This window comes from Echeneis naucrates, chromosome 1 (genome assembly GCF_900963305.1).
Source record: "Echeneis naucrates chromosome 1, fEcheNa1.1, whole genome shotgun sequence".
Classification (NCBI taxonomy): domain Eukaryota; kingdom Metazoa; phylum Chordata; class Actinopteri; order Carangiformes; family Echeneidae; genus Echeneis; species Echeneis naucrates.
In genome coordinates, this window is record NC_042511.1 from 19,248,479 (window position 1) to 19,264,934 (window position 16,456).

At 39.6% G+C, this 16,456-nt stretch overlaps 1 protein-coding gene across 4 annotated transcripts; it reads right to left on the reverse strand.

The window, feature by feature from the left end:
* Window positions 1–13,643: 13,643 nt before the first annotated feature.
* On the reverse strand, window positions 13,644–16,276 carry LOC115048169 (ecto-ADP-ribosyltransferase 5). 4 transcript variants are annotated; one of them, XM_029509502.1, is made up of 4 exons: window positions 16,184–16,276; window positions 15,876–15,965; window positions 15,090–15,772; window positions 13,644–14,325 (listed from the first exon to the last, which is right to left on the reverse strand). In XM_029509502.1, exons 2-4 carry the CDS (start codon window positions 15,933–15,935, stop codon window positions 14,256–14,258), a joined length of 813 nt encoding a protein of 270 aa, XP_029365362.1. In that variant the 5' UTR covers window positions 15,936–15,965; window positions 16,184–16,276; the 3' UTR covers window positions 13,644–14,255. The 4 variants fall into 4 exon arrangements, with proteins under 4 accessions (XP_029365362.1, XP_029365352.1, XP_029365379.1 ...); XM_029509492.1 differs by having other exon boundaries at window positions 16,179–16,264; XM_029509519.1 differs by having other exon boundaries at window positions 15,876–15,962; window positions 16,184–16,248.
* Between the last annotated feature and the right edge of the window lie 180 nt (window positions 16,277–16,456).

Genomic DNA, 16,456 nt, shown 5'->3' on the forward strand with positions numbered 1-16,456 from the left:
AGTGAGAGTTGGTGCAGTGCATGTGTTGTCTATATGGATATATATATAGATATACTCTCAGGGTCCTCAGGTCTGAGACACACAACACTGATTTCACCACTGGGTGGCAATAAAGGGTGTCATTCTAAAGCTCTTGAGAGAATTACTATTTTTTCCATTCTCTATAGGTCCTCGTATAAAACGTGTACTCATATGAGTAGTATGTATTTAAAAGATAACTATATTTTTTTAGTTAATTTTGTTGTTGTTTTTTAATATTATTATTTAAATCTAATGTGATTTGATATTCAGTGGATAATTTTTCCAAAAAAATTTACAAATGTTGTGCAGTGGCATGTGAAAATACTCCAATATAAGTAAATCTCTTGCATTTCAAGGATATAGTAATAGTGTTTTATCTAGTTCGGCTCAGGTTGATAGTTTACCTTCTTTAACTTAAATTAGTAGTTCAATAATTTACTCTGGTGGTTTCCTGTCAAAGGCCAATCCACAAGATAAATCTCAGGAGTTACAAAGGAAAAAAAGTCTAACTACTCATAGATATTTTACAACCATAGATACAAGACCTAAAGGTTTAAAGATTAACCACTGCACCAGAGGTGGTGCAGCAGAAGGATAATCTAACATAGAGTAGGAATAATCACAATCACAATACTTGATTTATCCCAGAGGGGAAATTTGTTAATTGCAGGTGCAATAGAGATAGAGGAGATTTAAAAATATATATATAAAAAAACAATGTATATCTGTAAAAAGTGTATGTACAGTAAGTTGTGAATAGTGTAAAATAAATGTGTGACAAAATAAGTTTTTGACAGAATTATTACACAAGTTACATTTTGCACGAGTAGTTAATACTCAGCTAATATACCCCCAAACTGCCGTGATCAGATGTAGAATTAACTATGCGCTTTGACAGATCAGTTAAGCGTTTTTCTGCCTTTGCATAAATGTTTCATAAAAATCCCCAATTTAATGTAATTCTTCGTGGCATACTTTCAACAAGGTGTTGGAAACATTCCTCAGATATTTTGGTCCATATTGACATGATAGCATGATGCAGTTGCTGCAGATTTGTTAGCTGCACATCTATGATAGAAAGTTATATGATTACCTTCTTGTCAAACTTGACAGGTCTTTAACCCTGCCCCTAGCGAGTGTTGAGAGCAAATTCAGTATTTTTATTTTTGCGAGAGTAAGAAAAAAAATGGCTGAAAACAACATAAAATCTGAGTCTACCATCAGGAGTATGGTGATCGGCGAGACTCCGGTTATGAGTTATCACGAATTAGAGGAGCTCCCAAGAAGTGGGTGACGTATTTGTGTCGGATTCAGACTTCAGCGCCCGAGGTTCTCCACAGAGAGTGTAAACTGTCGGACGGCTGGGGGTACGTGTTCAACTATACCTCTCCAGAGATGTTTTTTTACCTGTTTGCAAAAGAGGCGGTTCACAGCCCGACGGGATCAAGAGCAACACTCACCTCGACAGACTGGTCTACGTTGACGTTGGCGGGTGTAACAAATTTGAGAGTGAATGCTGTGAAAAAAGGAGAAGAAGAAGGGGAATCATCAGGAGTTCTGAAAAAAAGAATTGTGTGGGAGACCAAGAGTACCCAGTCGGGTCGATGGTACTATAGAGCCGCCCGTTGGGTGAGCGAAGGGTTTGAGGACGAATTTGTTTTGGAGTATTACAACAACCAATGCGGAGTAATTCAGAGATGTATGCACATTCTGTTCAAGAACTGGTTGCCGGTGATGGAGGAATATGCGAAGAAAATTGAAAGCCTGTTTGTGAGCAGCGAGATTTTCAGAGACATTCTGCTGGTGAGAAAAATTCTGGTGTATTAGACTCCCCCTCTTTCTGTTCCATTGGTCTATGAATAACTCCTCGTCCTCCTTGTCCTGACCAATCCTAACACGCTTAAAGAAAAAGTTCTGTTCCATTGGTGTACGAGTAACTCCTCCTCCTCTTAGCTGTATGCTTAAAAAGGAGAGAAAAGAAGAGCAAGAACAAGAAGAAAAAGACATCTCTTTCCTATCCATGTTTCACTCACCCACTTGTCGTCCTCCTAAACCGCAGCCCTTGTGGTCTCGCAGGAGAAGGCATACCACATAGATTGCTGCTCCTTATCCATCCAGCGGATATCATGCACCACTGAGCTACCCAATGGCGATGCAGATCATTCCTGACACAGCTTGCTGCCTGCAGGCTAGTCCAAAGTGGCCTTCAGCATCTTGGTCGGAAAGTGAACCGCAGAGAGGGGATGTGACCAACAAACGGCTGTCTGACGTTATTTTGAACACTGTGAAAGCCATGGTGTGTAGTCTGTTGAATCACGTCATCTCACCAGTCACCCCAGTTAGAAGGAGCATGAGTATATGGAGGATGCGCCAGTCTATTTATACCTGACTTACTGACTTGAGCAAGTGAACGAGAGACTTTGGACGGATAAATTTATTGCCATCGCTCCATCCATGTCTCTGATGAGAGGATCCAAAGTCTGGCAGAAGCCTTTCTCGATGATCTGAAATTCAAAAGACACATGGAGGAGAAAATCGCCAACCTGTACAATAAGCTGGTCAAAAAAGGAAATGTCACCAAGTTGAAAGGCATCACAGAAGCCTTTACCCTATGGAACGGCAGAGACGAGTTGAGAAAATGGAAAATTTATGGCGCATTTGGAGGAACACTGGACTACTGGCCTGTTAGTCTTTATTTTACAAGGGGTGATTAAAAACACAACGAATGATAAATGTGGATGAAATAAAAAAGAGGTTGGACTTGGTTCGACATCTCGCAGGACCCTTGTGGTGTGTACTCAACCTGGTTGCCTAGCAATTCACCAACAAATGGTCATTAACCGATGCATTTCATGAAATTATCAGAGAGATGAATTATCATCTATTTACGATATACGTTTTGTTTGTAGATGTCATAAGTCAACGTATGACATAACAACGTAACAATGTACCTACACACGTCTCGACTGAATTGTTGAAGCTGCACTGAGTTACCATCGGTACCTCTGTGATGAGGACCGCACTGTCCAGCCTCGACGACGATGAACCCTAGTGTAGTGTTAACATTCTGTATATTGTCCTATGGGTTAAAAAAGACCCACCTTCACCAAAGCCCTAAAATAAAGCAGCTTAATTGAATTTTAAATCCAATATCTATTTTGTATGATGAAACATCCTGTTATTTACCAAATGCTATTTATCAACTCAAATTTATTCAATTTTACCATATATTTTTTCTAACAGTGAAAAAAGAGGTTCACCAGTGAATATGATTATTATATTTTTTTATTTATTTTTCTTTCTTTTTATTTTACCACAATCCAACTGTAATAATAGTTTTCTTTTATATAGGTTACAGGTTTTTATAAAGGTTTATTATTACTATTATATAAATGTGAAGAAATTACTATTGAATTAATTTTATTGAAAGGAAAAATAACAGTCAAGAGTATGGAACTTTTCCAACAGTTTATTTTTTGTTAATATTCTTTAGGAACACTGCATGAAAACTGGAGGACTGCCTCGTTGACAAGGAATTGTACAGGTCTTGGCTCACAGCGGACGGGAGATTTATCCTGCCTGTAGCTAGTGATGCTAACGTCACAGGCCTCCAAGGAAGGTGGTTTGCTGAGGGAGAGCATTGCTCTAGGCAACCTCTGCAAACAGATCAGAATTTATGAGACTTATCTCAGAACCAGAATCCAGCAGAGCCAGGGAGCGAGTGCAGCCCCCTATCATCACAGAAGTGTATATGCGGTGTGCACTGCTGTCACGAACGAGGTCTCCCAAGAAGATCAGGGGAGCAGGGTGAAGCTCAGGGAGTTCCCTGGGTTCAGTTGGTACTCTTCCTCAACCCACAAAGTAGACTTTGGTGGCGAGTGAAGAGGGTACCCGGCCTAGTCCTGCCGCTGGCTGTTTGACATCAGCTTCCTTAAGTGCTTCCGGTTGGGCTGGCAAGTGACTGGCGATTCCCTGCACTGCTTCAGCCACACACTTCCGTATGAAGTCTTGAATGCTCTGTTGCTGGGAGTCCCCGTCCTTGAAGGAGTTCTGTGTTTTACCACCAAATTTCACACCTTGTTTGCCGTTTTGCTCAAACCGGACTTTCCTATTCATTTGAAAGGAGTGTTGTTTTCACGGTTTCCCTTGGTTGCGGTCATTGGTTTTTGGTTTGGGTGTCCGCCCTGTTGGCGGACCCGACCCGTGGTATCAACCTTGACACAGGGCTTCTCGCGGCCTTCCGGTGTCAGGTCTGCCAGTGCCGGTGTTTGGATCTCCAGGACCCTGGCACTGCTGTCTGACGCTCTGCTTGAGCGTACTCGTGTTTCCCAAGCTAACTGTGCGTACCTCCTAATCTCCTGCATAGTGAGATTGCTGGCACAGCAGTGCATGGTTACATCATAACGCACACTTCAGCTCCCTGAGCAGCTCTCATAATTGCTGCAGAGACTTCTTTGTGGGGGAGGTGCTCCCTTCTTGCAATGCGTGGGGTGGCAAAGAGCCTTTCCCAACTGCTCCAGGAAGATCCTGTTCTTCCTCTCAGCCATCCAGGTTGGGTGGATCATCTGCCATATCACAAAGGCATTGTATGATGAGACATCAAGGAGAGTGGTAGATGACCAGGGGCCAGCGTGCAGTCATCCTTCTGCAGCTTGTTCCAATAACTTTTCAAGGTAATCCACGCCCCCTTTAGTGTGGTTGTAGTACAGGATGATGGCTGGCTTCCTGTCTTCACGATCAGTGATTTCAGCTGCCTTATGCAGTGTACTCATCAGGACCACGTTCTTGTTCTTTTTTTGGGAGGTAAGAAACATGAGTGGTGGTGGAGGTGAAGGCAAACTTTGTCGAGAAGACCACTCTCCTTCTTGTTGCGAGGAGTGCAGAGGGGAGTTCAAGCTTGTTTTTCCGAACAGTGCCAACCATGGTCATTTTCCTTTTCAGGAGCTGCTGGCCAAGTCCACAGGAGGTGAAAAAGTTGTCACATGTGACGTTGTGCCCCCTCAGTCCAACCGTCAAATCAAGTACAACACGCATCCCCTGGTTCTTCTCCACTGGGCAGCTTCCTGGTGTAGACTTGCATATTGCATGCATAGCTGGATTTTACATCACAGGCCACCCATATTTTCATGCCATATTTTGCTGACTTGCTTGGCATATACTGCCAGAGAGGACAGCAACCTGATAAAAAAAAAAAAGAAGACAAAGATTACAATCAGTAGTGAGTGTGAGTGTCAGAAAAAAATCTAATGAATGAACAAAGTAACATTACGAAAATAAAAATTTACCTTTCAGTGGAACCAACTGCTCATCTACTGTGAATTCAGGTCCAGGGTTGTAAAGGTATGGCAGATGCTCAACCCACTTGTCCCTCTGGTGGCTGCCAGTTTGTCCGTCACACGCCTTGCTGGTCTTGACTCACGGTTGTCAAATCAGGGGTAGCTTTATATCCTCTCCACTGAATTTGTTTTACATTATGTTTTTTGTTTTGTCTGGGATCTTGTGTGATGTGAGGGGTTAGCTGCAGGTCAGAAGTTGTGGTGCAAAGGTGCAAGTTCAATTCGTACATCAATAGGAATCCAGTTTCTTTGTTGTGTGTGTGTGTGTTAGCGACAGTTTGAGTTTGTGGCCTTTGAACTTTTTTCTGTCATGTCAATGCTTTTATAACACATGGGTCAAAAATGACCCATAAGACAATCCTAGGACCCTAGTGGTGTACAGCCCATATGGAAATGTGTCATGTGTAATGTAATGTAATGTAAACAAAACCAGAGTTTCACTTTTTTTTAATTTTGGGGTCCCTTTAGGAAAAGTCATAAAATTTCAACTTGAAAAAAGAGTGTTATATGGGGTTTTTTTGCAGCTAAACATGGTGGTGGGTCATTTTTGACACGCAGGACAACACGAGGGTTAATATAGCCCTCATTTTTTCATCCAAATCACTTTCGGCTGTACGTCTCATAGTTTGAGCCGGAGTTTCCATACCCACGATGACCGTCGGGCCTGATGTCTGCATCAGTCGGTTCAGCTGCTGAGGGTTCACCAGAAATATCTTTTGGCCCGACTTCTGACTCATGACTTAGTTTTTGTGAATCAGACCGCCAAGAAGCTGACCAAGCATGGGTACCATGGCGGAGAGCAGAGGTAAAAGAAAACCTCCACACTGTTTCATCAAAACCCCTCGTTTGGTCTTCAGATTCATTTTTTTGATTGCCAGCAGTTGAATAATTGTTTTTCCGATTTTCTCTGGTTTTTTTCATGGACAAGCATTCAACGACACGTTGCCTTTTAATACGTTTAAACAGAGCTCGCTGAGACATTGAAGAAAGTCAGAGGAACAGTGCTTGAGAATATCTTTACGTTTCTGTGGTGTGGCGTGACACAAGGTCCGCAGTAAAGGAGTGTTTCTTTTTATACGTGCTAACTCTTGGTTACTCTTAATGGAGAGAAACACCCCTTTTTTTTATTTCACACTCTCTGTCTACCCTGTATTGTCAATATCATTGGTTTTAAAAAAAAACTCTCTCATTGTGTCAAGATTGTCCTCTCCATTCATAAATACAGAAAACTTTTTATGGTCAGTTTTTTACCACATATGGTAAACGCATTAGAGTTGGAGATCTTGTCCCTCCAGACTCACTGTCACCCTGACAGTTTCTTTTACCCTTCATAAATAAGGGTAGCCTTCATAGACTGGACCACAGATACGTCCTACCTCTCCTTCACCCAGTCTGTAAATGACTTTGGCGCTCTTCTTCTAGTAACAGCCCTGGAACGCTCTCACTGGTTGTGACCTCATCACTAGGGGCTTGGACACGGCCAAGGGACGCTGGGAAAAAACTTTCCTTTCTTGGAATGAGAAGACAGACTCACCGGTCATTTCTTTATTTCATCCTGACTGTGAACAGAGAACCAAATGGTTACCCTTCATGGAGAGAAACACATCTTTTCATATTATTTCACGCTCTCTGTCTACCTTGTATTGTGAATATCATTGATTTAAAAAAAGAAAAACTTTTAATTCTGACTATTTTACAAAGACACAAATACGTCACCTGCTTCTTGGAAGCTCCTTGTAATTCGTGATAACTCATAACCGGAGTCTCGCTGATCACCACACTCCTGATGGTAGACTCAGATTTTATGTTGTTTTCAGCCATTTTTTTTCTTACTCTCACAAAAATAAAAATACTCAATTTGCGCTCAACACTTTGGGGTTTCCTCTCCTTTCACTACACCAGAGGACAGTCGCTAGGGGCAGGGAAACAATCTCATTGGTCGCTAGGGGTGGGGTTAACTACCTGTCAAGTTTGACGAGAAGGTAATCATATAACTCTTTTATGATGGGAATCTCCCGTTCCACCACATCCCAAAGGTGCTCTATTGGACTGAGATCTGGTGACTGTGGAGGCAATCAGAGTACAGTGAACTCATTGTCATGTTCCAGAAACCAGTTTGAGATGATATGAGCTTTTTGACATTGTGCATTGTCCTGTTGGAAGTATCCATCAGAGGACAGGTACACTGCGGTGATAAAGGAATGGACATGGTCAGCAACAACACTCAGGTAGGCTGTGGCGTTGAAACAATGCTCAGTTGGTACTAAGGGGCCCAAAGTGTGCCAAGAAAATATTCCCCACACCATTACACCACCACCACCACCACCCTGAACCGTAGGTACAAGGCAGAATCGATCCATGCTTTCATGTTGTTTATGCCAAATTCTGACCCTACCATCTGAATGTCTTAGCAAAAATTGAGACTCATCAGGTCTTCTGCTTCTGTGGCCTTTCAATCACCTCAAGTGTAAACTACCTACCTAAACTAAATGAACAGTTATTGCTCAGTTAACAATGAGAAACTGTAATTTAACAGGATTATAAAGTATTTTCTGTCAAGCAGTGGAGACGTGCTATTGTCACTTCTCAAGCCCAGTCACTATCCATCAGCATCTTACTGATGATTGTCATCCTATATTTCTGTTTTGCTGATAGCACTTTATTGATCAAACTCCTCAAACTACTCATTTTTTTGTGACAAGATGTAGCCCAAAAAGCCATTCGTGAACTTGACTTTGGAGAGGACAGCTTTGCCATCATTGCAACCAGTGAAGTTCATGTGGAGTTCAACAGAGCAGGTAAAGTTATGCCTTTCTCATGAAATTGGTAGTGTCCAGCGTTGTTTTGTCTGCATGATTATTGAACCGTTGACATTTCAGATTGTTCATTGGGTCTGTTTCATTAGTTCAGGTTGCTAAATAGGGCTAAGCCAAGCAAGCTATGTTGCTAGCTTTAATGGAGGACAGAGGTTGGAGGTGATAGGTCTCATGGAGAGTACATACAGCCTACAGAGTACCCACATAAATCAAATGCCAGCATCCTCCATTGAGGATCTAAGGATGAAATAGCCATACCTTTTTACTCAGAGGGGGCAACTATGCTAATTTTGAGCTGCTGACAGATATCAAAGTCCTGCAAGTTTTTGAGCTTTCCATGGAGGAATGTGGACGAGCAGTTGTGGAGTATTCAGGACCAAATCAAACCAGTGTGATGTCCAAGCTATTGTTTCCCAGGGTTTGGATGGGGATTTGACTCTCCAGGTAGTTAAGCTTCTTATGGCTCAATTTGGTTAGAGCCCAGATTGGTGATTCAAACTGATGTGAGTATTTATCAGTTATTGTTAAATGATTCTTGTGATTGTGCGTGTACTATAACATTATCATTTTGTTGTACCTTCTCTTAACTTTTCATGTGTCTTCCACTGCTGCTGACATTGAGATAAGCTTCACTCTACTAGCCAGTCCTCAGCTCATTTTGCTTGGTATGTATTTTGGTGTACATTTTGAGAGAACTTTATTTTTTAACGAGAAGGAGGTAACTTTATCAAGTGCTTGTGCAGATTCCATGTCCATCAGTATAATGGCATGTCATACTGAAAAACAGCACAATAATTGTACAGAGGTTGTATTTTTAAATAAGATAGAATTTGCAAAACTGAAACAACTTTTGGAACTGGAGATTCGACCTAATTTCATTCTATATTTCATATGAAATAAGCCCAGGACAAACAGCCAGTGGATGATCAGCATCAAGGAGCATGTGGTCTCTGAGGGCATTCAGCCAATCTTTGTGTCCGGATTGGCTGCACTGTTTGCTTTGTTCTATATTTTCAACCTCCAGTATCCAGATGTGGCCTCCCAAACCCTGGAATTCATTCAAAGGTAGGTATTACTGCTGTAAGTGACACAGGTAATATATTAAGCTCAGCACTATTGTATGTCACACAAGTAGTGATGGTTAAGATAATTTAGATGCCTGTTGGATGAGGATGAGGATATTGATATTGATATTGGCCAATATCAAGGCAACTATCACAATATCTCAAAGTGCTACATACAAAACACACACACACAAATTATCTACAATGAGACAGACAAAATCACACTCAAAACAGGGCATAGGATCAAACAGGGATCCAATTTTGTGGAACTTAAGTGTCACAGAAAACATCAGGTCATCCTATCGCTAATCTATGGCACTGGAAGTGGATTAAAATGTTAGACTGGAAACACAGAGTAGTCTTCCAAATTCAGTCCTCTTGGTGAAAGGGAGTCGCGTGTGCAAATAGGGAGAATCTTTTCAATTTCCAAATAATTCAAGGAACTAACCAACAGTAAAATATACTATAAAAAAGAGATTGTTTACAGAGCTCTGGACCAGACTATGTTTCCCTGACCAGCAGACAACTCTAGCATCAGTTCACGAAGTCTGATGCTCTATCCCTGGTCCAGCTTTTGTTATGGTTACACAAAGGAAATGACATAAGCGGGTGTGACTTCTTCGGGTTGCACACTTCCTCTTCGTATTATCTAGCTCCATTCCTGCGATCAGCCCCTAGTGGCTGTTATAGGTCCTTGTTCTCTGTGCAAGAAAAAGGAGAATAGACACAAACCACAAAGTCCACAACCCCAGTGTATCTCCTTCATTCAATAATAAAAAGGCCATGATTATATATTCTGTATATAGATATTTCATATAAAAACATGTAAGAGGTATAATATCAGACATTAAAACAATATGTGATTCATTAGGTTAAAACATCATGATTATCAACCATACAAAAGTATGTAAATAACATAAGGTCAGAGATCCCAACAAGGACAACTCTATATTTCCAGTCAGTTTAATCCACGTCCCACGACACAGTAAGCCCAGACAAGACAACCTCACCACAGTGTGACAGTTGGACCACAAACCTTTCTGAAACCATTACCAGTGTGCCTGAAATGACTGTCACAACTTTCAACTGCTATTTATTTTTTAAAACGGTTGATTGGTATAAATCCAGAAAGAGGGAGCAAGGCCATCCATGGAAAGGTTATTTCCAAGAGAACTGACAAGGTGGTTCAGAAAAGGGCTGAATGTGTCAACCCCCAAGTTGCCACACTGTTGAAGAACATGCTGGACTTTGAGTGGGACTTCATCTAGGTAGGTCACAGATGTCGTGTCACTCTATTATTTGCTTGGTTCAGTTCTAGTAAAACAGCATACTAAAAACCCTCCTTTGCTTATAAATGTAACAAATTTGCAAAAGCAACATCCTAGAATACCACAGACTCGACAGGGTGACTGCATTTGGTTTAGTAGAGCATTTCAGTGGAGTGGGTGCAAATAATTTCATCTGGTTTTATCATTGATCAGAGGAACGGTCTGATTTCAAATGAGCGCATTGTTTTGCCTGTTCTTTCAACTTTTTTAAAATACATGAAGTACTGCATCAGCTTGTTCAACTAATGCTTCAACTACATCAAGCACTGCTTTAAAAAAATCTACTTTTTCAAATTGGAAGCAACCACACAATATATCTTCTGAAAATTTTGACTTTTCTAGTTTCTCCTTGACTTCATACAGCACAATGTGCTGCTCTACTGACTTATGAGCCCACTTATGAGATGACCTCCCTCCCTAAACTATAACAACCAACTAACCACCCTCTCTCCTTTCTATCTCTTGCTGTTCTCTCCTCTTTGCACTTGTCCTGTCTTTAACCATTTTCTCTCTCCCTTGAACAGTTTACTGCTCTGGCCCATTTCTCTCCCCTCGTTCTTATATTTCTTTCTCTCCCTCCATTAGTCTTTCATATTTTTATATTTTACCACAGACATGTTGCTCATTTTTCTGTTTTTTTATGTTACAGGTGACTGAGGATACCAGCCAAATGCTCTAGTCAAGTACTCTCACTGTTCGCTTTCTTTCTTTCTCCACCTCTTCACGTTTACTTTTATAATTCACATGCAAAAGACTTGTTTTCAAATTAGACTGTTACACTGTTCTTGATGGTGTTTTAAAGCAGTGTTACACTGTTCTTGACACTATTTTAATTCAGCGTTTGAGGCTATGCTCATGAGTTCAGTAAAGCATATCACTAATGATTTTATTGGAGACAGCTTTTTCCAAATGTAGTTATGCAATTCTTGTCATTTTTGTAATACAACTGTAAATACTTCTAAATATTATTATTCTTATAAACTCTGTTGTAATAAACTACAGCAAATGTGTTCTATACCAAGGGTTCTCAGAATTATTGCTTAAAGGTCTGTATCAGATTTTATTCGAGGTAAGAGCTCAGGAATTATTGGCAATAACAAAATAAAAATGTAATCAATTCAGTTATGATTGTGTCTCTACATTGATCCAGCATGCATAGAAACTATGTTGATGAGTGAGGCAGTTCAGACAGTTTGGTAGAAAATTCATTTGAAAATAGAAAACGTTACTGTGCTATAAAGTTAAGTTATTAAGTTGAATAAGTTACAAGTAAAAGCGCTGTGCTGTCGTTGCTGGAAAACGGTGTTAGAGTGAGTGCTTTGCTCGGTCAGTTGTGGTTCTTGGTTCTTGAAAACAGGGTCAGAGTGAGCAGTTGTTGTACTGTCCACTCTGTGCTACTCTAGTGCTCCGTGCTAGATTAACCTGCTACTTTTCTTTATTTGAGCAGGTGAACAGTGGTGAATACGTGTTGTTGCTGAATGTGTTTCTGACCCGCTCAAGGTATCAACACTAGAGGGCAAGACCTTTGTTAAATAGCTACCAGAAGTCAAGCTGTGCGTTTATTGTAGGACTTTTGTATGTTGACTGCCTTGCATACTTTTTTTGATTGGTGAGGATTTGTACGAATTAAATGCAAAAATAGCAGATTTAATAACACACTATCAAAATGTAAAATTACCATAACCCACAGTTATCCAGCTGGCACGTACTGTTAACCAAAATACGGTAATATGCTGCTACTTAAATTACGGTTGATGCGCTATAAAATTACCATAACCCAGTTGTCCTACCGTCATATACTATAATCCAAAAAACGGTATTGTAGACTAATTACGGTAGATGCGCTGTACAATAACCACAACACCCATCGTTATTCTAAATACAATACAAATACTGAAATTTACTGTTCAAATAAATTAGTATTAGTACTTAGTACTAGTATTTTATAGTGAAATTCATTACAGTTTATCATAGTGACAGTTCTAGTCTACGTGCTGCCTTTGGTGATGGGCATCACTTGCACTACTGTGGGGATGGGAGATCCCTGGAGACTGGTCTGACAACTGTCATGGCCAGCTCAGAGCCAAACTGAAGGTTTGGTGTCCATACACCATATGTATTTAATGTATTTGCACTTTTTGTATTGACCTAGTTTGTGTTTCTGGAGTGGAGTTGTATGTAAACAAGGGTTTTTTTTTTAAGATTGAATCAGGTTTTATATGCTAATATGTTTCTACTGACCTGGTAATCTACGAGTATAGCAAAACATGTTGGCTGACAAAAGCCTGAAGTTCAAATCAGTGTGTTCAAATCAAAGTATCTGCTCATCGCTAGAAGGACAGTAGGGAAAGCAGCAAAAGCAAAATCATCACAGCAAAGAGTTTTCTCACTGGATTCCTTTTTGCAGGAAACAAAGACACTAAATAAAATGTTGACAAGAATAACAACAGAACCGTAACATCCCACATCACACAAATAAAACAAACATCATGGAGATTTAACATGTAACACGTAATAACACGTCAGTTGTATTCAGGTGTCCTAGTAAGTTGTGACAGTGTGACTGTGAGTTAAGATTTGATTTTAATATAAAATGCTGCTGTTAATTTAAATATGTTGTTGTTATTTTAATGTTACATGCAGCATGGACTTATATAACATAGCAGTAGATTTATTTCATGAAATGCTGTAATGTATTTAGGACGGGCAGATCATTGCCCACTGAATGTCTTCAGTAAACACAGCAGTGCTGCTCCACCTATTTCTCTTAATGGGAGAAAGTAGTTGCCATTTTAAAATGTAGTATTTTGGACTACTTACAATATATGAACTATCTGTTACGGTTTTATTGTACAGTGTTTATTCAGTATATGTAAGAATTGCTCAGTCAGATATTTGATGCAGATTCACACCTATAGAATATATATATATTGTATCTCTTTCATGCTTAAATTTTGTGTTATATTTTTGCACACATTTTATTTCACTCTTGCAGAATGATATAAAAGCAGTGTACACACTGACTGAAAGACACAGGTCACGATGTGATGAATTTTTTTTATTAAAAAATTGCAGAAGCACAACATTCATTACATGAATATATATACATGTATGTTTTCAGATTTGTGCTGTGTTTAGAATGTCTTTTGACAATTGAATTTCAAATCAAGAGATTATAATAATTGCTAAGAAAAACCATGAATTATCATGAGAGCCATCACAGACTTGGCATAACCAGAGCTCGGAGCCGTTGCAACTGTACATGCTACCATCTGTTATGCTGCCATAGGTCAAGTTGCTATGTTAATGTGATGTTAGGTGTTATGGTTGTAATGGTCGTGCCATTAAGGTTTCAACAATTGGCAGTTATTTGATTAAAAAACCAGGGCACCACATTGGTAGGACACGGCCCTGAGCGTTCCATACACCGAATAAAAAGAAAAGAAAAACACATTTTAGAAATATTGCTGATATGTATTAAATGCACAGGACCTCAGTTCAAAATGAAGCGCGGTATGAGTAATAATAAAAAAACAAAACAATGATAGCATATTCTTTCAGTCAACTATAAAAGCTTACAGCAGACATTACAGCAAAATAATTTTTTCCATTAATCAAGGGGTAAACTCAAAGCGGTGGTTTTGCATTTTAATGACATTCAGCTGTCTGAGATTGCTTTTGCTCAGCAGTTCAAGAAGAAAAGAGATAAAACTGCAAGCACCACAACACAAGCCACTGGTTGGACATGTCAGCTGGAGACCTGGAGAAAGAAAGACCAAGACAAAGATGAATATACTGTTGTATCAAAATATGTTATCCCGAAAACTTAGTTTGGTTATTTCACTGGAGAGGATCTCTGTATGTGTTCTTTTGTCTGTCTCAGATTCTAAATCTTAGGTGACATACAAATTGTACTAACTTCCTAGTTGGGGCTGATGGCTGGTGAGGTATTTGGAAATGAACAAAAACTGATCAGTTATAGACAATGCTGGTAAAGCTAGTTCTCAGTCATACAAAGAGTAAGTAATACTAAACAATATCTAAGCTCAAAGGTTCATTGTTTACAGTGGAAATGGTAAAATGTGAATTGTTAAATAGTTTTTTACAATATTAAACAAAATGTATCAAAAAAGGTCTCTACCAAACAAATTAGGTGATATTTGGTTACTGCAATAAAAAATGTTAGTCATCTCAATTTCTTTGTTGGTATGTTAGCATTATTATTAGAAAGCACGATAGCCATGATTTATTATGATCTTATATAATCACAAATGCGTACATACTTTCTTACATAACCTGCAACACACACACACACACACAAAACTAACTGAGAAGCTGAACAGCTCTCTTTCAGATTTTTGCTGATTTAATCTAAACATTGTAGAAACAACAATAATTTAAGCCCCAGTTTTTGTAACTTTCAAAGAGTAGATGCACAATTTTGAGCCAGTACATCATCATCACGATTCAAAGCTCATTGTTGTTTCTAATCATGGGTACATGGGTTGTATCTGGGATTCTTACCGTGAAATGTAGCAGTCATGGAAGCTCTTGAGAAGTGAATGTTTCAAAACAATCTCTGTGTATTCAACACCATTTATTATCTGGTTCACGCTCTCCACAGTGAACACTTCGGCTGGAGATAGCAGGAAGTCAGCTTCCGCATTGTTAGTGCAGCTGTTCTCTTTTAGGTTAATGTAGAAGCAAGAAGTGATGTTTACGATGACAGAGCTATCCAAATCTCCAAATGTCTTTATGTCTCCCACGGCTTCCATGAAGCGTCCAAGTCTCACTTTTGAGCCAACTTTTGCAGTGAAGGGCGGGTCCATAAGATATAAAAACTTGCATTTGTGTGGCTGTTGTACCATGGAATTCATGAGCAGAAAGTGAAGAGACTTAAACTGGAAGTTTTTGTAGGTGACACCATTTACACCCATTGTTGCCACTTCTTTGTTGAAGGCCTTTTTAAATAATCTATCTCCGTTTATATATGCAGAAACAGCATGTGTTTTTATGTCCGCTGACGTCTGCTGTAGACACTTGGCATTTCTACTCCATGCTGTCTCGAATATCCCTTTGCTATTTTGCTCTTTTTCTAAGAGGCCTGAAGTGACAAGCTTCATAGCCTCTTCCTGGCAGTTATTGTACAGGTCATCCACAGCATCTGGAGCCATATCCAGAATAGGATGTGATTTTTTTGCATCCAGCTTTAGTGGAGAATGGAAATGAAAATGTGATTTCAAGAGAAGGAATATATTTTCCAAATTTAACATGAGTTTTGAAAATGTTTCAAAGAGAAATGATACTTACTGTGTTGTAGAGAAATGTGAAAAGAATAGCAGCAAAAACCAGTTTTCTTCTGTCTCCCATTTTAAAAGGATCCTTCTTGTCTCTTTGCTACTGTAATGGAAAAAAGGGAGAAAGGCATTGCGAGACTAAACTTTAATAGATTTGTAACGCTTAGGAAAGGAATTGCCTGGCTTCCTGGTTTCCTGTTCTCCGATGGAATCTGGCAATCACTCCACACACCACACAGAATAACAAATTGATGTAGCAAAAGTTGCAACACTAAAATGGAAAGCAGATTTTTAAATTAGTGGAATAGGCACATACCTTACCGAAAATATGGTTTTCTCAGAGCAGAAAAAATTTTAAGAAATCTGGTCTGTGTACCATGAACTGCAGGGGTGTGGTCAGCCTGTGTATTTTTCTGAGACGTGAAAAGCTTGTCTTCACAGGCAGCTTGTTTTCCTTTCCTGTGAAAAGGATTACATCGACAATTGTGAGTGCCTAGATTTTAGTTGAGGCAGACAAAACAAATTCACATAAATTTCTTCTTTTTTCTTACTTACTCACTGGATTATTATTATTTTCACACAAGATAGGGTCAC

Excerpts from the sequence above, each read along its gene's own strand:
- LOC115048169 (XM_029509502.1), bottom strand. The coding sequence starts at position 15,935 with ATGGGAGACAGAAGAAAACTGGTTTTTGCTGCTATTCTTTTCACATTT. Across the intron at positions 15,773-15,875 it reads TCACATTTCTCTACAACACA|CTGGATGCAAAAAAATCACA; the intron begins GTAAGTATCATT and ends TCTCCACTAAAG. Across the intron at positions 14,326-15,089 it reads CATGACTGCTACATTTCACG|GTCTCCAGCTGACATGTCCA; the intron begins GTAAGAATCCCA and ends TTCTTTCTCCAG.